Source organism: Mya arenaria, chromosome 14 (genome assembly GCF_026914265.1).
Source record: "Mya arenaria isolate MELC-2E11 chromosome 14, ASM2691426v1".
Lineage (NCBI taxonomy): Eukaryota > Metazoa > Mollusca > Bivalvia > Myida > Myidae > Mya > Mya arenaria.
The window spans coordinates 15205292-15218664 of record NC_069135.1 but is presented as its reverse complement, the minus strand read 5'-3'; the positions used below and the strand labels follow the sequence as shown (position 1 = coordinate 15218664).

The following is a 13373-nucleotide window of genomic DNA, read 5'->3' as shown; positions in this document are numbered from 1 at the left end:
TATTCAAATATTCAACTATCTGCTCGTTGCCAGTTGGGGATTTGACAAACACTGTTTTAATTCACTTTTATTCGTATATTCGCCAGTTGGATATTCGACCATTTCCAGTCGATTATTAGCGAATGTTCAACTGCAAACCAGTCAGTAGTTGGGGATTCAGTTTATGTCTTTATGTATGGTTTTAAAGGTCACATATTGGAAAATTATTCGCCAAATGTTTATGTATGCATGTACACATATATTTCTTTGCGACGCAAAGATACATATGTGTACATGCATAAAGAAACATTTGGCGATTAATTTTCCCATATGTGACCTTTAAAACCATATATATAGGCATACTCTGAATCCCCAACTACTGACTGGTTTGCAGTTGAACATTCGCGAATAATCAACTGGAAATGGACGAATATCCGACTGGCGAATATACGAATAAAAGTAAATTAAAACAGTGTTTGTCGCAAAGATACATATGTGTTCATGCATAAAGAAACATTTGGCGATTAATTTTCCCATATGTGACCGTTAAAATCATACATATAGACAAAATCTGAATCCCCAACTACTGACTGGTTTGCAGTTGAACATTCTCGAATAATCGACTGGAAATGGACGAATATCCGACTGGCGAATATAAGAATATAAGTAAATTAAAACAGTGTTTGTCGCAAAGATACATATGTGTACATGCATACATAAACATTTGGCGATTAATTTTCCCATATGTGACCTTTAAAATCATACATATAGACAAAATCTGAATCCCCAACTACTGACTGGTTTGCAGTTGAACATTTGCGAATAATCGACTGGAAATGGACGAATATCCGACTGGCGAATATACAAATAAAAGTCAATTAAAACAGTGTTTGTCGCAAAGATACATATGTGTACATGCATAAAGAAACATTTGGCGATTAATTTTCCCATATGTGACCTTTAAAACCATATATATAGACATAATCTGAATCCCCAACTACTGACTGGTAAGCAGTTGAATATTCGCAAATAATCGACTGGAAATGGTCGAATATTCGACTGGCAAATATACGAATAAAAGTAAATTAAAACAGTGTTTGTCGCAAAGATACATATGTGTACATGCATAAAGAAATATTTGGCGATTAATTTTCCCACATGTGACCTTTAAAACCATACATATAGACAAAATCTGAATCCCCAACTACTGACTGGTTTGCAGTTGAACATTCTCGAATAATCGACTGGAAATGGACGAATATCCGACTGGCGAATATAAGAATATAAGTAAATTAAAACAGTGTTTGTCGCAAAGATACATATGTGTACATGCATACATAAACATTTGGCGATTAATTTTCCCATATGTGACCTTTAAAATCATACATATAGACAAAATCTGAATCCCCAACTACTGACTGGTTTGCAGTTGAACATTTGCGAATAATCGACTGGAAATGGACGAATATCCGACTGGCGAATATACAAATAAAAGTCAATTAAAACAGTGTTTGTCGCAAAGATACATATGTGTACATGCATAAAGAAACATTTGGCGATTAATTTTCCCATATGTGACCTTTAAAACCATATATATATAGACATAATCTGAATCCCCAACTACTGACTGGTAAGCAGTTGAATATTCGCAAATAATCGACTGGAAATGGTCGAATATTCGACTGGCAAATATACGAATAAAAGTAAATTAAAACAGTGTTTGTCGCAAAGATACATATGTGTACATGCATAAAGAAATATTTGGCGATTAATTTTCCCACATGTGACCTTTAAAACCATACATATAGACATAATCTGAATCCCCAACTACTGACTGGTTTGCAGTTGAACATTTGCGAATAATCGACTGGAAATGGGCGAATATCCGACTGGCGAATATACGAATGAAAGTAAATTAAAACAGTGTTTGTCGCAAAGATACATATGTGTTCATGCATAAAGAAACATTTGGCGATTAATTTTCCCATATGTGACCTTTAAAACCATATATATAGGCATACTCTGAATCCCCAACTACTGACTGGTTTGCAGTTGAACATTCGGGAATAATCGACTGGAAATGGACGAATATCCGACTGGCGAATATACAAATAAAAGTAAATTAAAACAGTGTTTGTCGCAAAGATACATATGTGTTCATGCATAAAGAAACATTTGGCGATTAATTTTCCCATATGTGACCTTTAAAACCATACATATAGACAAAATCTGAATCCCCAACTACTGACTGGTTTGCAGTTGAACATTTGCGAATAATCGACTGGAAATGGACGAATATCCGACTGGCGAATATACGAATAAAAGTAAATTAAAACAGTGTTTGTCGCAAAGATTCATATGTGTACCTGCATAAAGAAACATTTGGCGATTAATTTTCCCATATGTGACCTTTAAAACCATATATATAGGCATACTCTGAATCCCCAACTACTGACTGGTTTGCAGTTGAACATTCGCGAATAATCGACTGGAAATGGACGAATATCCGACTGGCAAATATACGAATAAAAGTAAATTAAAACAGTGTTTGTCGCAAAGATACATATGTGTTCATGCATACATAAACATTTGGCGATTAATTTTCCCATATGTGACCTTTAAAACCATATATATAGACATAATCTGAATTCCCAACTACTGACTGGTAAGCAGTTGAATATTCGCGAATAATCGACTGGAAATGGTCGAATATTCGACTGGCGAATATACGAATAAAAGTAAATTAAAACAGTGTTTGTCGCAAAGATACATATGTGTACATGCATAAAGAAATATTTGGCGATTAATTTTCCCATATGTGACCTTTAAAACCATACATATAGACATAATCTGAATCCCCAACTACTGACTGGTTTGCAGTTGAACATTCGCGAATAATCGACTGGAAATGGACGAATATCCGACTGGCGAATATATGAATAAAAGTAAATTAAAACAGTGTTTGTCGCAAAGATACATATGTGTTCATGCATACATAAACATTTGGCGATTAATTTTCCCATATGTGACCTTTAAAATCATACATATAGACATAATCTGAATCCCCAACTACTGACTGGTTTGCAGTTGAACGTTCGCGAATAATCGACTGGAAATGGACGAATATCCGACTGGCGAATACACGAATAAAAGTAAATTAAAACAGTGTTTGTCGCAAAGATACATATGTGTACATGCATAAAGAAATATTTGGCGATTAATTGTCCCATATGTGACCATACATAAAGACATACACTGATTCCCCAACTACTGACTGGTTTGCAGTTGAACATTCGCGAATAATCGACTGGAAATGGACGAATATCCGACTGGCGAATATACGAATAAAAGTGAATTAAAACAGTGCTTGTCGCAAAGAAGCATATGTGTACATGTCTACAGAAATATTTGGCGATTAATTTTCCCATATGTGACCTTTAAAACCATACATAAAGACATAAACTGAATCCCCAACTACTGACTGGTTTGCAGTTGAACATTCGCTAATAATCGACTGGAAATGGTCAAATATCCGACTGGCGAATATATGAATAAAAGTGAATTAAAACAGTGTTTGTCAAATCCCCAACTGGCAACTAGCAGGTAGTTGAATATTCGAATCCCCAACTACCAACTACAAACTACCTTCCAACTTTACCGTCATAAATATTATGTCCACTTTCACTTCCAGATTCCGTCCGTTTGGCACACATAAATTCTATTTTAATTTTAAGTACTAATATTTTTATGCACGGAATTTTTAAAAATTCCTGTTTCAAAACTGGTTAATTTAAATAATATGTCCACTTTTATTGTCAGATTCCGCCAATTTAGCACACGTAAATTGCTTTTATTTTCCTTAATTCTGGACGTAATTTCCACGATTCCATACATAATATATTAGATTTTATGTATGTTTTACAGTTTCAAAATTTCGTACAGGTGAGTCACACACAACAATTCAAATTGATCAAAAGTTGTGTTTGCAGTCACACTTCTAAGTCGCACTTCAACACATTCGCAGTTATGTCTGTTGGTGGCTGTCAATCTTCTTAGTGGCACACCCAAATGAAACACAATCTGGCTGTTCTCATTAGCAGTTTTGTCACAATCATGATACCTCTACATCCATCACCGGCGATATTTTGATGTTCCCAAAACTGAATGCATTCAAAAGGCTATCATGAATTTTGGGTGGAGTAAATGTCTCCACTATCACCACTTTACAATGTTTCCTTGATCTGCTATGGTATTATAATTGGCAAAGTTAATATTACCACAACAATTATGTTTATGTACTGTTTTCAGTACCAGTGCCAGATAATCTCTGCCTTTCATGTTTCACAATCGTAGGATTAAAACACTTGTAATCATAGCTTTACTTAGACCTATAGTTGGATATCAATTTTATAAGCACCAGTTTTGTATATTAAATTATGCTAGTTTTCGGATACTATAGCTGTTTTTTGCAAATTCTAGTATACAATATATACAAAATGTATGCACAATTAGAAAGGCATACCCTGTCAAGTGTCTCATTATTTAACATTTAACTAAAATAAAGATAAATATAAATAGTAAGTGATAGTTGACTGATTTAAATTTGATATTGTTTTCAGAAGGAAGGGAACCAAATTATGTCATGTCTGTGAGGTTGTAATACTTGTTGAAGGCCTATATTATTTGTTGGAATCGTAGGTTATAACTTAAGTATATATTTGTGTAATAAGCGTCCTTAAACTTGACAGGTATGCCTTGTTTATAGCTAGGGGCTGTAGATGTAGATGCCGTGTGGTTTTCTTGCAGTTTCCGGCCCCTCACCAAGCATTATTCGGGGTCGCCGTGACAACGACCTATTTTCTCTGATAGCAGAAACCCCTGATCCGCGATGTGAGTTGTCTTTCTTTTTTCTTGAAAATCATTTTTAGCTCATCAGTATGCAGAAGGTGCTCATATGGTGAGGTTAATATTTTGAACTGCTCATAGTCAGCATTATGTTGCCAACCATTGCGTTAAGCAACGTCTTTTTCCTCAGGATAGTCAATTTCTTTGAAACTTTGCCTGAAGCTTCCCTGCATGGCTCTCTCTTATGTTGTTTCTAGTAAAAGAACAACATAGGTGCCAAAGCTAAAATAGAAAAACATTCATACACCTTTCTTAACAAGTTCTTTGCCCTTATGGTCAACCAGCATATTTGTTTTACTTGCACTTATTATCAAAAAAGGCCAAGGCCAAGGGCCCATTCATTAAGACCATCTGGTTATTTTCATTTGGTTTGGAAAAACAGGCTAACAAAAGCATGCCTTTTCACTGTGCTTCTACTATTATTAATTCCTCCCATTTAACTAATGTGCCTTGATGAATTTAATTTTTTTTTCTCTCTCTGACACGATTTGTTCTGGGACATTTTTTACAGTAGTGACCGCTCTTGTATGTAGGATGTTTTATATGTAAAAATGACATGAATATCAAAGAAGTGATTCACAATACAATCTTGAGTATTGGGATTCATACCACAGAGCTAGGTCACACAGAGACCATCACACCAATAAAAGGTGGAAAAAAATCCCACAAAATGAAATTGATTTTAGTTAATTACATCCGATGTAAATGGTTTGCAATTTGCTTCAATGCAGTGTCACAAACAGCCGAAGAAAGGCAATGGGATTGATTTTCAGAAAGTTTCAAAGAAATTCAATACTTATTTGTTTGATTTGTATATGATACTGTCTCATGCTAATGCTAGCTAATGGATTCTGTTGACCGAAGGTTAAAGCGAGTTGTCAGTCTTTAAAAAATTAAATAATTTACATTCACTGCCTACATTTTAAGAGTCAACATTAAAGTTTGTTTGCCTGACAAATTGAAGCGTTTTAGTGTAGACTTTGAATTTAGTTGCCCTTTTTATGCTTGTACTCTTAGGTTTTAAAGAAATTAAAAAAGTAGCGTGGGTCAAACTTAAAGGTTTGAATTCATCAGGGGTCATATTCATAAAGCATCATGGAAATGTTGAACTTATTTTTTAAATACCTTCCACCTTTCATCAAATTTATTCATATGCATTTATTACTTAGACCATTTTATTTCTCATTTTTTCATTATTTTGGTGAACAGACTTTGTTAGATTTTTTTTAAATACAACATAAAAAGGTAGAAAAGGGTATGATGAACATCATTACTAAAATGCTTTATGATTAAGGACCAAGAAATTTAACAGGATTTGATTTTTACTCGAGTCCAGGACTTGTTTTTCTTCCATTTCCATCCAACCTCCTAAAACAGTTTGATATAAGAAGTTGGATGAGGTTTTAGTTGAAGATTGGATTCTGAATGATGCAATAAAAACATATATGATGTATATCATCTTGTAAAAGTATGAACAGATACAATGTTTTATTGAGTCGTTTTTTTGGTTCATACAGGAAGAAATGGTTCTTGATGTCCTTTGGAATCAAATGCTTTTAAATTCATATGTTAAACTTATAGCTTGTAATGTTTAATGAGTTGACCCTTAGTTACTGAGGGATTTGTGTTTTCTGTTTTATTCCATGTTCCATGTGTTTTCTTCCAGTTAAATGTGAGCTTTCTTTGCAGTTAGTTGCCTTAAATGTTTAGATATTTAATTCACATGTATACTAATTCTTGTGAACGTTTCTTTAAAGAACACCATTAAGCTTTTAAAGAATATAAAAGCAACTGAAAACGCCATAAAAATATGTACCGTAGTTAACTAACTTACATCCACATGATTTTTGTATTCCTGTAGAGGATTTGAAGATTGTCTAAACCCATTTTTTCCCATGTGTATTCAGCAACTGTTCTGGGGGGTCCATTGTCCAACTATGCCATGCAGACCATCAACTTCCAGCTCTCCAACTCCGCATTCGAAGATAAAGGTATCATTTTTTTGTGAATAGTTTTTGCTTGAAAGAGATTCAAACTGTCTAGCTACTTGTATTCATAGCATAATGTCCATTAAAAAACAGGCCAAAATGGGTTTTGTGCAAAATTAATGGTTCATTGAAGTAACTGTTTGTTTTTGGTGGTATTTGAACTGCATCCCATTAAAATGATGAGCTTATAAATGTGTGTTTGCAGGTTGGATAATGTTGAAGGGTCGTCAGGAGGAGGTTGATCAAAACCAAATACTGGAGTACTGTGTACAGCGGCTCCAGGAGTCTCTCAAATCCATGTGAGTACTTAGGAAATCCAGTGTCAGGTAGTCTATAATGTGTAATGAGTACCATATACTGGAGTACTGTGTACAGCGGCTCCAGGAGCCTCTTAGATCTATGTGAGTACTTAGGAAATCCAGTGTCAGGTAGTCTATAATGTGTAATGAGTACCAGATACTGGAGTACTGTGTACAGCGGCTCCAGGAGCCTCTTAGATCTATGTGAGTACTTAGGAAATCCAGTGTCAGGTAGTCTATAATGTGTGATGAGTACGAGATACTGGAGTACTGTGTACAGCGGCTCCAGGAGTCACTCAGATCTATGTGAGTACTTTGGAAATCCAGTGTCAGGTTCTCTCTAATGTGTAATGAGTGCCAGATACTGGAGTACTGTGTACAGCGGCTTCAGGAGCCTCTGAGTCACATCAATGTGAAATCTTAAATAAAGTGGTATTTATTTAGTGTGTTTTTTTTAGTTCAGAAATATTCTTTTTGAAGCATGTAATGTATACATTCAAATTATCAACAATACTGTTTGGCTCGGAGAAAATTCAAACAAGCTTCTTCTGTTGTGAACCTTCCAGTCATGCTGGGTCAGTTGGTGATCTCTGACTAACTGTTGAGTGTTGAAAGCAAAACAACGGTTTAATATGTATCAACTGAACTCCTTGCAGAACTGAGCAAACCACCAAGGAAGTGGAGCAGGGGCATGACAAGCCAGTGGTGTTGCGTTACTATGGCGATGCAAAGAAGGAGACGCTACTTAAGTACCGCAAGTCTCCGAGCAAGTCGGGACAGAGTATCGTACACAGGGGAGGCAAACCGAAGATCCCGACCATCGTGGATGAGCGCAATGAGGGGAAGAAACTCATGCATGCCCAGCATATAGATGGCAGTGCTGTGCTCTAGTATCCTTTCATATGACAGGGTTAAATGAACACTCAATATCCATGTCACTATTTGACATCACCCACTCCTTATTTCAGCTGGTTGTGATAATTGCCATTATTTTCTAAGGTTGTTGGGCAATTTTTCAAGAATACCCAAAATGTGCAAAAAGTAGTAAATTGATTGTAGTAACTTTCCAAACCACTAATTTATTTTTGTTCATAACCTAAACTCAATTATTAACTAAATTATTATAGAAGCAAATCTTAAATCTCCTTGACTTGAATTCAGCTACCCGTCTGGGCGTCCAGCATTGATTCACAGTGCAGCTGGGTTTGGCCGCCCAGGCTTCTACACAATCGTGTATGAGGATGGGCTGGACTCGCGCATGATCGCTTGCTTTACACCTAGTGGGAGGGGTGTGTGTTACCATGAGAATGGGGTAGTCAGGTGAGGCGAAAAAAGATTATATAACTCTGCCAGGATTTTTTATTTGTTAATACCACACATCTATAGAATATGGTTTGTTATAAGTGTTGCAAGATTTTTTTTATGCCATCCTTGTTTTTTTTATACCTGAATAGAGGTTGTTAATGTCATATTGATATAGAGATGCCATTGATGAACAAATATTTTCCTCCTATTTTCAGTTTCCTTGCTACAGAGAAGGGTGGCCACCTGGCAGAGGAGAATGGCAAACTGATCAGGAAGTGGACCTGGCCCAAAGCCAACGTCAAAATCACAGAGCCCCTTAGCCTGCAGGTATGGTGTAGAAGAGCACAGTACTGTTTGATTGTGTCAATCAGACAAAATAATTGAAAAGGATATTCTCTCCATTTTCATCTCCAAACTTTCAGAATTTTACAATAACAATCCTTGAGAGGTTTTGAAGGCGACTTAATTCAATTTCTATTCATACAGATTAACTGTTTTCACATTGTTTAAATGTGTGGTATAATTATCTCTTGAATCAATAATCACAACTATTTGCACGGGCTGTTATGCAGGTGTGCATTTCAGTGGATTTCATTCAAAATAGCATTATGTGACTTTGTGTGGTTAATTGAAGAAATTACCCAAACTTCAAGTGTGATATTTATGTTCGTAACCTTTTTGAAAAGAGTAAACATTTTAACACACTGTTTTTTGGTTTAATTCCCAGGTGAATGGCCAAGTATGTTTTCGATGTGTGGGCCAGAGCCAGATGACTGTGTCATTCAGCTGTCAACGAGAAACTGCCCGCTTCAATGTCGGTCATAACCCTGACATCGAGGCTCGGGCCATTGAAGAAGGGGTAGGTCAATATACCATACATATTGGTAGGTTAATATGCCATACAAATTGGTAGGTCAATATGTCATACAAATTGGTAGGTCAATATGCCATACAAATTGGTAGGTCAGTGTGTCAATTCATATTGCAGAAAGACATCCTTACAACAATGAATAGATTTTCAACAATTATCTAAAAACAATTTATAATTTAAATTGTTGGGTCAATAAGATGTCTTACAAATAAAAGTTCCATAAAGCTTCCTGAGTGAAGATACTGTCCTACTTGTATGTAATTGTTTAAGTTATTGAATGTGAATTATGCATGTAAAGTCACTTAATATTGATTTTCACTTTATCTGTTTTTCAAAGAAAGTTGAGGGGGTGGCGCTTTTGTGCATTTTCTATACCTTGGCCATTACTCAAAATCCATTTATTAAACTTGAGTCTGCCGATAATGGATGTTGAGTTATGCCTCTTGCTCAAATGTAATGAAATAAAAGACAAGCATTTGCATTCAATTGCTCTGTGGTACTTTTGTTTTTTTGTTCACAAATTGACTTATAAGACCCTGACTTGCAAGCCCTTCTTCAATTACAGGACCAGCTGTTGACAGGTCTCACATTTTCATCTAAGGCTGCTAGGGACCTCATGAGAATTTTTGCACCTAACAAGAAAAGAAAGAAGACTAGAAAGGTAAGTTAGATGTTGCACATGTGATTAATCAATCCTCTCAATGCCGAATAGCTTTGTTGTCAGCGTTTGCATATTCCTTACAATCAAAGTAATTCACGAACCTAATTTGGCCTTTGTTACCAAGAAAGCAATTGTGTTCCTCACTTTTTAATAGCCTACTAACAAGCTTAACTGACCATTCCCTACCCAGAAGTCCCTAGAAGCCTCACCCTCCACCCAGCAGGTGACAATTGATGAAGAATCCACCCCCTTGCCCAAGTCCCCACTCCCTCATAACAGAAGGAGAACCTCCCTTCTTCTGGGCTTCAGACCCAAAAAGGCCTCAGTAAGCCTCGGGGCTGGGAACAAGCCAATTGATGAAGAAGGGCAGTTGGAAACTGAGACTGAAAATTCTTCTATTGACTTGCATGGAATTGATAAGAATGGTGATCCTTATATGAAGAATATTGTACAAAGGAAGAAGTTTTTTATCGATCATAGTTTAATCAAAGAAGACAAAAAGTCAGGAATGCGGGAGGAACAGGGGGCTTATATAGAGAGGCAAGGTAAAATAGGGTCCATCAGTCCAGGCAGAAGGATGTCACTGATACATGAGGAAGGAAAAATACTGGACGGCGAATCCAAAACAAATCTGGAACAGACAGAAGAGACTGTGTCTGACAGCAAAAAGAAATTAACTTGGCCAGAAAGTAAGTCTATGGTAAATAACAATGAATTTGCTGTTAAACCTTCCACAAGCTCTCTAAAGAAAATGCCAACTTCCAAATCTGACATTCACCCAAATCTACCAAGTAAGCAAGGGTCTGGAAGCATGCTAAAAAAATCTGAGGAAGGTTTGCAGAACAAAATTAGGAAAAGGGTGCAGTCTGCCAAACCTTTCCTTGTCAGTGACTCACTGGCATATTCAAGGAAAAACACTAGAAAAGAGGACAAACCAGAGCCCCGGCCTGTGTCGGAGATTTCCAAGGAAAGCAACTTGTTTATTCAGACTGAAGCCTACCCAGAGAGGTGGAAATACAGGTATATAGCAAGGAAAACCGAGGAACCAGAACCAATGAAGACATCTGCTTTAAATAAGGCTTGCAAGCAAGTTAAACTTGTAAATAGAATGTTAAAAAAACCCATGATGAATACAGATAATGACAGAAGTACTAAATGTCATTCAGCGAAAGAGAAACACTCAAGAAAAATGGTTGAAATACAAGAAAGACCCAGGTCAGCTCTTCTCTATTTACCCAGGCCAAAATTCAAAGAGATGACTTATTCTATTGCATTGCCAACAGTGGATGAGAGAGAAAAGCAAGAAGTTGATAGTGCAGCTGAAAAGAGAGATACTGTCCCAATGAACAAGGACCTGATCAAGGAGGGAAGCTCTTTCATTATACCTGAGATAGTTGTGACAGATTGTACAGAACAATGTTCTGATGAAAGTTATGGTGTACCTATACTGGGTATTGCCAAACCTACTGAACTGTCTGCTTCAGAGATAACCATACATGAGACAAACAGTGATGTTGAAACAAGACAGAGTGATCTCACTCAACACCTAAGGGCAAATGAAGATGAAACAAAATCACCTTCAAAGTTTGATCTCTACAGTGTGACTAGAAGGTTTTCAAACCAGCCTAGCAACACTGAATGTGACGATGAGATAAAGGCTCAGAAATACATGAGGCCACGGCGTGGTAAAGTGTCTACCGTTATGCAGAGTATCCTTGAGTATCGGAAGAAGGCGCTGGCAAAGAAAGGCATCATACTGAGCAGTGAGAGCGAGAGCGAGACTGATAGTGAATCCGGCACGGTGAATGGTTACATGTTCAACATCCAGAATGTTTTCACTTTGTTCAACAACTTCTTGATTTCAGCATGATGTTTCTTGTTTTCCTGTTGTTAAACAATCCTATCATGTTTGTATATTTTTATCCCTGTGTTTTGTTCTTTAGATTTTGCGTTTTTATTGTACAGATATTTGGTTGTAAAGATAAGCCCTAAGTAATCATGTTGATATTGCCTTAGAAATTACAAGTTTTTTTTATCGATGTTGGTACACAGTTACTTTGTTATTATATATTAAATTTTGCTTTGAATTTAAAAAAATACATTTAAACAATCAATTAAACTGACAGATGAATCAATACAAAACTATTACTATTTGTAAGTAACACTCATTTTTCTTACAAAAATCACTTTTAAATCTCAAAATGTGTTATAACTCGTTGTATTTTAATCTTGCTGTTTCCAGCACACATCAAAGAGCCAGTCGTCAGAGATCCAGAAGCTACTTCAAGATTTCCCAGACAAAGTGTCATATGAACTGGAGGCTGACAAAGACCTCGCCAAGCTACAGAGAAAAGCAAGGTGGGTCACAGAAGAACATCAGAGAATGTGGTTACACTGAATACTACACCAATCAATAATCCAGTACCAATATGTTTTCTTGACTTTGTTCAGAGAAGTTTTATTTCAATCCTTCTACATACACCATAATGACCTTGTTTAACATATTCAGTCATTCTAAAAAAAGATATCAAATGCAACTATTACTTCCTTTGTGATAGTCAAGTTTTTTTATGGAATTTCATTAAATAGTTCCAATGTTTGTGAAGGCCAAGTTTTTGATGGAATTTCATTAAATAGTTCCAATGTTTGTGAAGGCCAAGTTTTTGATGGAATTTCATTAAACAGTTCCAATGTTTGTGATAGTCAAGTTTTTGATGGAATTTCATTAAACAGTTCTAATGCTTGTGATAGTCAAGTTTTTGATGGAATTTCATTAAACAGTTCCAATGTTTATGATTGTCAAGTTTTTGATGGAATTTCATTTAACAGTTCCAATGTTTGTGATAGTCAAGTTTTTGATGGAATTTCATTAAACAGTTCCAATGCTTGTGATAGTCAAGTTTTTGATGGAATTTCATTAAACAGTTCCAATGTTTATGATAGTCAAGTTTTTGATGGAATTTCATTAAACAGTTCCAATGTTTGTGATAGTCAAGTTTTTGATGGAATTTCATTAAACAGTTCCAATGCTTGTGATAGTCAAGTTTTTGATGGAATTTTATTTAACAGTTCCAATGTTTGTGATAGTCAAGTTTTTGATGGAATTTCATTTAACAGTTCCAATGTTTGTGATAGTCAAGTTTTTGATGGAATTTCATTTAACAGTTCCAATGCTTGTGATAGTCAAGTTTTGATGGAATTTCATTAAACAGTTCCAATGTTTATGATAGTCAAGTTTTTGATGGAATTTCATTAAACAGTTCCAATGTTTATGATAGTCAAGTTTTTGATGGAATTTCATTAAACAGTTCCAATGTTTGTGAAGGCCAAGTTTTTGATGGAATTTCATTAAACAGTTCCAATGT

The 13373-nt window shown here is 35.8% G+C and overlaps 1 protein-coding gene across 14 annotated transcripts in view; it reads left to right on the top strand.

The window, feature by feature from the left end:
- Positions 1-13373, top strand: part of LOC128217895 (uncharacterized) — a 31525-nt gene that overhangs the window by 7084 nt on the left and 11068 nt on the right. For 8 of the 14 annotated variants that reach the window (XR_008258286.1, XM_052925337.1, XM_052925336.1 and 5 more), the window contains exons 4-13: positions 3904-3921; positions 4786-4869; positions 6792-6875; positions 7078-7171; positions 7828-8061; positions 8333-8491; positions 8692-8803; positions 9204-9335; positions 9913-10008; positions 12251-12366. Coding sequence is in view for 13 of the 14 variants with exons in the window: in XM_052925337.1 (XP_052781297.1) it covers positions 3904-3921; positions 4786-4869; positions 6792-6875; positions 7078-7171; positions 7828-8061; positions 8333-8491; positions 8692-8803; positions 9204-9335; positions 9913-10008; positions 12251-12366 (1129 nt within the window). In the remaining variant the exon portion in view is untranslated. The remainder of the gene's footprint in view (positions 1-3903; positions 3922-4785; positions 4870-6791; positions 6876-7077; positions 7172-7827; positions 8062-8332; positions 8492-8691; positions 8804-9203; positions 9336-9912; positions 10009-12250; positions 12367-13373) is intronic. The other 6 variants (XM_052925335.1, XM_052925334.1, XM_052925333.1 and 3 more) reach the window with 3 other exon arrangements.